Genomic DNA, 6,000 nt, shown 5'->3' with positions numbered 1-6,000 from the left:
TTAAGCAATGCTAATCTACAATCAATTATTTGAATCCATAAGAAAAATCACATATTTATACTATTTACAAATTATAGAGAGACCGAGGCATAGGCATTGATTCCAACCATTACCAAGCTTGAAAATAAAAATTGTAGCAGTTTCTTGCTTTTCACCTTCCATACCCCAATCCACCCCCTTGGGGTTCTCCTTGAATGGGAGGGTGAGATTGCAATTGAGGCCAAACAGAGATACCAGCTCAACATAAATCTTATGCCAAAATATGTTGGATGGTAAAAGCATCTTAAACCTCATCTTGTGTCACCATCACCGCCATACTGTGTAGAGTTACCATTCCAGAAGGCATTTTTGCCATTAAATGGGGTGTCATCTTCAGTATCTTTAAGTGTATGGATATTGCTTCCAAAACCGGACATTGGTTTCTTGCTCTTGCTGGAACCTTCTCCGGTGGAAGGGGTCCCCCGACTTGGTGGATACAAAGGCTGGGTCCTTTCCCTCAAATTATTCTGGAGGTTAGGATTTGGACCTACAAAAGATTTTAAAGTAGTGAGAATGCGAACAGTTACCGACCATGTATGAGAAAAAAAGAAAAGGAATTCACAAGGGGCAGACATGCAGCCAACATAATCATCAATCCAGATTATTCATTTCATGACCCACCCCACTGATCGACCATATAACAGAATAATGGAGTCGATAATGTCACCCATTTAACTGTAAAAGCATACAGCTACTGGCACATTATAACACTTGCAGAGAAGGTCCACGCAATGGAAGGTAGGAGCAATCAGCCAAATTTAACAACCTAGAGAGTAACTTGGCCAAGATTTGGCATGTTTCAAAATAATTACTGGTACAAGGGAGGAAAAAACTCACGGTACTGCCACATGCCGTCATTTGATTCCTGTGAAGAACTCGGTGAGCTGGCATTACCACCAAGATAGGAAAAGGGATTCACGTAAGATAGTATCCTCCTCACATATCCAAAATATCCCCCATTGGTGGCATTGGAAGGATCAATCTGACGAGAGGAGGAATTGCTGTGTTCAAAGGATGATGTCTGTCCCCCGTGGGTCTTAGCAGCTGGATGATGAGGAACAACCATCAATGCTTGTCTATTAAAGAGTCCCAGTTCTGACAATGTTTTGCTGAAATCTGCAAAATGTAAGTACCATAAAGATATCAAAAGTTGCTGGTAATTCATAGGGATCATTCCAAATTAGTATATGAACCCATGAGACAGACTAAATGGAAGAAAATTGTATCAGCATTTATATAAAAAATGATGCCTTGATGTACAATTACAACCTCCAGCATGATATTTCTTTAGTCACTTCACTTCCCAATAGATTGGCCTCGCTCTCTCCCACCCACCCCCACCCCCAGCCCCTTTTATGAGGCTCCATTATCAGTCCTCAATGTTTGTGAACTGGCAGGAGAATTCATAAAAAGGTTGTGTAAGGTTGTTCTTTGATTATTATTGTTGTCATGAACTCAAACTCTTCCCACCCCAATCCCACATTGACCAGCTTTGAGAAGGGTATTGGGCTTATTAGAGGGAAGGTTTCCTCCCCCTAATAGGTGCATCTTTTGGAGTGATTGCACTGGACCATGACACATGGTATCAGATCCGATCCCAGAGACATTGAGGATATCCGTTGGGGGAACTGCAGTGTGGATCCCACGTAGGGGCGTAGGTTCCTTCGGTGAGGGCCTTGGGGATTGAGCAGGGCACTGCAGTGCCGGTCTCATGCAGAGGTATGGGTCCCCCTGGCAAGAACACCCAGGGATTGAGTGGGAGAGATTGTCACAGATTCAAACTCCTCTCTCCACAATCTCACAACCATTGGGAAGGGTCTTGGGCTTATAAGCAGGAAGGTTTCCTACCCCTAACAGGTGCATCATTTGGGCTGGTTGGACCAGGCCATGACATGGTGCTAGCATCTTTGTCAGCCATAAAAAAAATGATGGTACAACTATGACGCCATTCACAAAGCAACCTTAATGCCTACAAAGTACTAACAAGATAATAGAGATAATATAAGAACTCATAGCAGAAAGCAAGAATCTTTCAAAAGAACTATGATTTTAGATACCAGAGATAACATCGCTAATAAGTTGAGCTGTCAACTATTGGGAATTGGTACCACTTCAAAAGTGGTGGCGGTGGAACACAAAAAAAAAGGTCAGCATGCGTTGCTACTCCCAAGCCAGATAAAGAAGGGTTGATGCATAAGGTTGGGCATTGACGTTAAGAAAACAAACAGCCAAACCACCTATCATGGATCCTACAATTCAGATAAAAGTTGTGACGAAAGACTCAACAAAATAGGTAAAATGGCATCCGATTCTGCTAAATTAAAAGGAGAGTTTTCTGATCCCAGTCTACAACCTAGTTGTTTCCATATAGCTTCCAAAACAATCTTTAGGGGAAGCTTTACAAGTTTCCAACCTTTGAAATTGAAAGGAGAAGCATACAAATTTTGACTGACCTTATCTTGCATCCTAAATCACATCATATGAGGTTCACAACACAAAGGACAACTATCTTCTGATTTAAGCCCAGTAAGCTTCCAGAAGCTAAGCGGCAGCATATTAGAATAGCATGAACACTGAAACTTATGAAAGGTACTCTAGACAGTAACAATAAAGATAAAATTAGTGAACAATGAACATCATATAAGGGATAGGCAAAAGTAAGCTTCTGATATTCGTACCATGCACATCAAACACCTTCCGTGGATAAGGAATGGCTAGATCATATGACCCTATTCCCGTCGTCTGGTTTTCGTCCACATAATCCTTGACCATATTTAATGTGTCAGCCACAGAAAATTTCTTCTGAAGGCTTGCACCATCAGGCAATCGGATGTTTAAATGAACATCATTTGATTTACTAATAGCCCCACAGTTATCCAACATATCAGTCATCACATTTGTCAAGGTGTTATCCGCATCATTACCAATCATCTCTGAACTTGTTTGAGGAACTTCTGCCTTCGTGTTATGTAAGCTGTTACTCACGTCATTACTAATTTTCTCTGAACTGCCTTGTGAAACTTCTGAGCTATGTTCATTCATAGTGGTGTTCCATTGAGGTGCGGAACATTCAACCCCAAGACTGAAAGACCTACACTCAACTTCACAGTTGTCCGGAACAACTGTTTCAGGATACTCAAATTTTTGAGATACTTCATTCGGTGAAGGCGACATTTCATCCTTACCACTCACCAACTCACGGGCATGAATTAGTTGTGAAGAGGTCTCTGCATCGGGCTCTGTATTTAACTGTTGTTCAATATGTACAATAAATAGAAGAGGCCAATTAATTTAGCAAATAATGTCCACAAACACACACATGCACACACAAATATGAAAATGAAAATTCACCATGGAAAGTAAATGTGCTTATCCTTCATTGGACATTGTTGCTCAACTAATTCAATCAAATACAACTGTTGGACGGTATCCCCCGTTATCAGGGGCATTTTGACGAAATGAGTTATAGGTAGTTATACTAGGATATTAGTTTAAAACAAAAAGCAATCAAATGAACGACAAATCTATATAGTAAGCAGTTAGGTAACTGCCCTATGATATGCTATAAGCCTAAAATTGAATTACCACCAATGTATACAGGGTTGAAGGATAATTAATTAGATTGACGATTGTGCCAAAAAGTAAACACAAGTCAATAAATTATCTGATTTACCGACATGATGAAGTTATAACAATTGATTTACCTCAAGTGCAGGCTCACAACCACTGTTCACTAGCTCAGAGGTAACCAATTGTTTGTTCTCTGCATCTTGGAGAGGTTCATCTATTGGAGATGATGGCACGTCAGTGCTTGAAGAACTTCCTTGTGCAGACAAGGCAACATTAGAAGCCTGAGAACTCATCACTTCAGATTTCTTAACTGCCAGTGCTGCAGTTAGGAAGGTGGCAGTTGTTTCCTGCAAGCCACCACACAATATACTTAGTCATTTTCTCATTACACATTATATTTCATCAAAATATACATGATTTTTTGTCAATAGGCACTGAACAATATCAAGATTCACCGGACTACTAAACCTGGTTATGGAGATTCAGCCATGCCTTCTCTATACAAGAAACCAGATCTTCAGCACTTATATAACCTTCTGGAAAAATAAATTATGAAACAAATAGAGAAATGATGTCAGAAAATGTGCCCACAAACTCTTGAAAATAAACACACACACACAGGAATATCTTACCATTCTGCCACATCTGTACTCCATTGTATCCGATAGCAGTTATACAAGGGACTGATTTCTGTGGGTCTGTCCAGTTCATGTAAGAATAACATTCTTGATTGCACTAAAGATAAGAAACACCAGCAACACAGATATACTAAGCCAGACAACTTATGGAACACATTGGCTCCAGAAGTAAACCATGATTAGTAAAAAGATGCTTGTCATTTCAAACTGGGTTTCATAGTCACCAAGATAATAATGTAAAATCTAACTAATTAAATATTTACACATATTCTGAAGCTCTGGGGAAGTGATGGTTGGACCCATTATTCAACATATGAAATTTAGATCTGCTGAATTATAAGGAGATCAATTTTCCCACAAATGAGGAAATTGAACTTATCTATTTAAAACCAAACAATAAGTGAGCACAGGGAGAGAGTGTTAATTACTTAAGACCACGCTTTAACATACCAAGTAGTGCAGATCCAAAGTAAGTCTTAAGAAGACATGCCTAAATAAAATTGGAGCCACCATGAGTATCTTTCATGGAGTATAGTTTTGCTTGATTACATAAGCATAGGGTAAATGTAATTTGACAGACCTGCATGTCTAGTTACTGATCTTAGCATAAGCAAATCTATCATGAACTGTTAATGGATTCATGAGTTCAAATGCAGACAAAGTTGGAACAAGTTTGTTCATGCCCACTTACAGAGTCATCCCCAATTGAAATTATTCAATATTTTAGGTCTTGGAACAATTCCAATTATTAATTGCCTATTGATTCTGATCAAAATAATCAAATGTAAATTAATCTTATTTATATAATTCCCGGGTTCTGCTGGTTTGATCTTCCAAATATTCCAAACTGTAATGTGTTTTAGTCATGGGGAGCATTATGTTACTATAAACCAGCATTACAAGATCAATTTTGATAAAAATTTTGGAATCCCCTTCTGAAATCAATCCTGAAAAACCCCGAAAAACAGAGCCATCCTATCTCCTTATTATACCACCAACACCTAATGGTCCTGGATTCCCTCATGAGCATCCATCCCCATTCTTGACCAATCCCTCTACCGGAGACTGCTATCAAATACTGTTTTCCCCTCTACTGTTTTTGTTATTGTCCTAAGCTAATTATGGTGTGGTCTTTCTTCTTTGAAGGCTGCTGTGTCATTCACGTCTTTTTCAACAAATAGTTACTTGTCCCAAAATAATAACAGAACTTCATAATCCTGCAGAAGGGAACTCAAACAAATATCTTTATTTTCATGCCTCATACAGGATTTGGATTGATACAAGAAGTTTGAGATCTGATTCCTTATTTATACTAGTTGATTTTGGTGTAGGTAAATTATAAAGACTTATTTTCTAACCCCGGAACTCAAGGACCCTTGGCAGATCTTAGAATTTTATTAAATCTCTAAAAAAATTAGAAACGAGACCCTGGGGAGATGTGCAGCCTTATTCCTAACCCAAAAGCACTTTATCTCACTCAACCAAAATCATAAACAAATGTATCTAGGAATACACAATGCCTTAAAACAAAAGGCAGATTCTGACAAGACTTCAAACTATTTATACATATGTGTTTCTAGTTCTTAACTTGTCCTTGTGACTCTTCACATTTCTAGAAGATCCACAAACTCTTTCAATGTTTTGTTCCAAGTTCCAAAACAAAGTGTTTGTAATATTTAATATTCTTGGTGACCTTTCCCATTTTAGAATTGGTGAGATGCCTTTGGAACAAAAAAAAAATGTGTCCCGGTGC

At 38.7% G+C, this 6,000-nt stretch overlaps 1 protein-coding gene across 3 annotated transcripts in view; it reads right to left on the bottom strand.

The window, feature by feature from the left end:
- LOC122658921 (plant UBX domain-containing protein 11) overlaps positions 1–6,000 on the bottom strand; it is a 28,777-nt gene continuing 22,777 nt past the window's right edge. The window contains exons 5-11 of one of the 3 annotated variants that reach the window (XM_043854080.1): positions 4,242–4,307; positions 4,078–4,145; positions 3,744–3,956; positions 2,718–3,288; positions 877–1,155; positions 290–526; positions 1–120 (exon numbers count right to left, since the gene is read on the bottom strand). In XM_043854080.1, the coding sequence (XP_043710015.1) occupies positions 291–526; positions 877–1,155; positions 2,718–3,288; positions 3,744–3,956; positions 4,078–4,145; positions 4,242–4,307 (1,433 nt within the window). In that variant the 3' untranslated portion in view covers positions 1–120; position 290. Of the gene's footprint in view, positions 121–196; positions 527–851; positions 1,156–2,717; positions 3,289–3,743; positions 3,957–4,077; positions 4,146–4,241; positions 4,308–6,000 lie in introns of those variants that run through there. The other 2 variants (XM_043854079.1, XM_043854081.1) reach the window with 2 other exon arrangements.

The sequence above is a fragment of the Telopea speciosissima genome, chromosome 4, assembly GCF_018873765.1.
Source record: "Telopea speciosissima isolate NSW1024214 ecotype Mountain lineage chromosome 4, Tspe_v1, whole genome shotgun sequence".
NCBI classification, from domain to species: Eukaryota; Viridiplantae; Streptophyta; class Magnoliopsida; order Proteales; family Proteaceae; genus Telopea; species Telopea speciosissima.
Note: the sequence above shows the minus strand (reverse complement) of the source record. Positions and strands in the feature narration are given on the sequence as shown.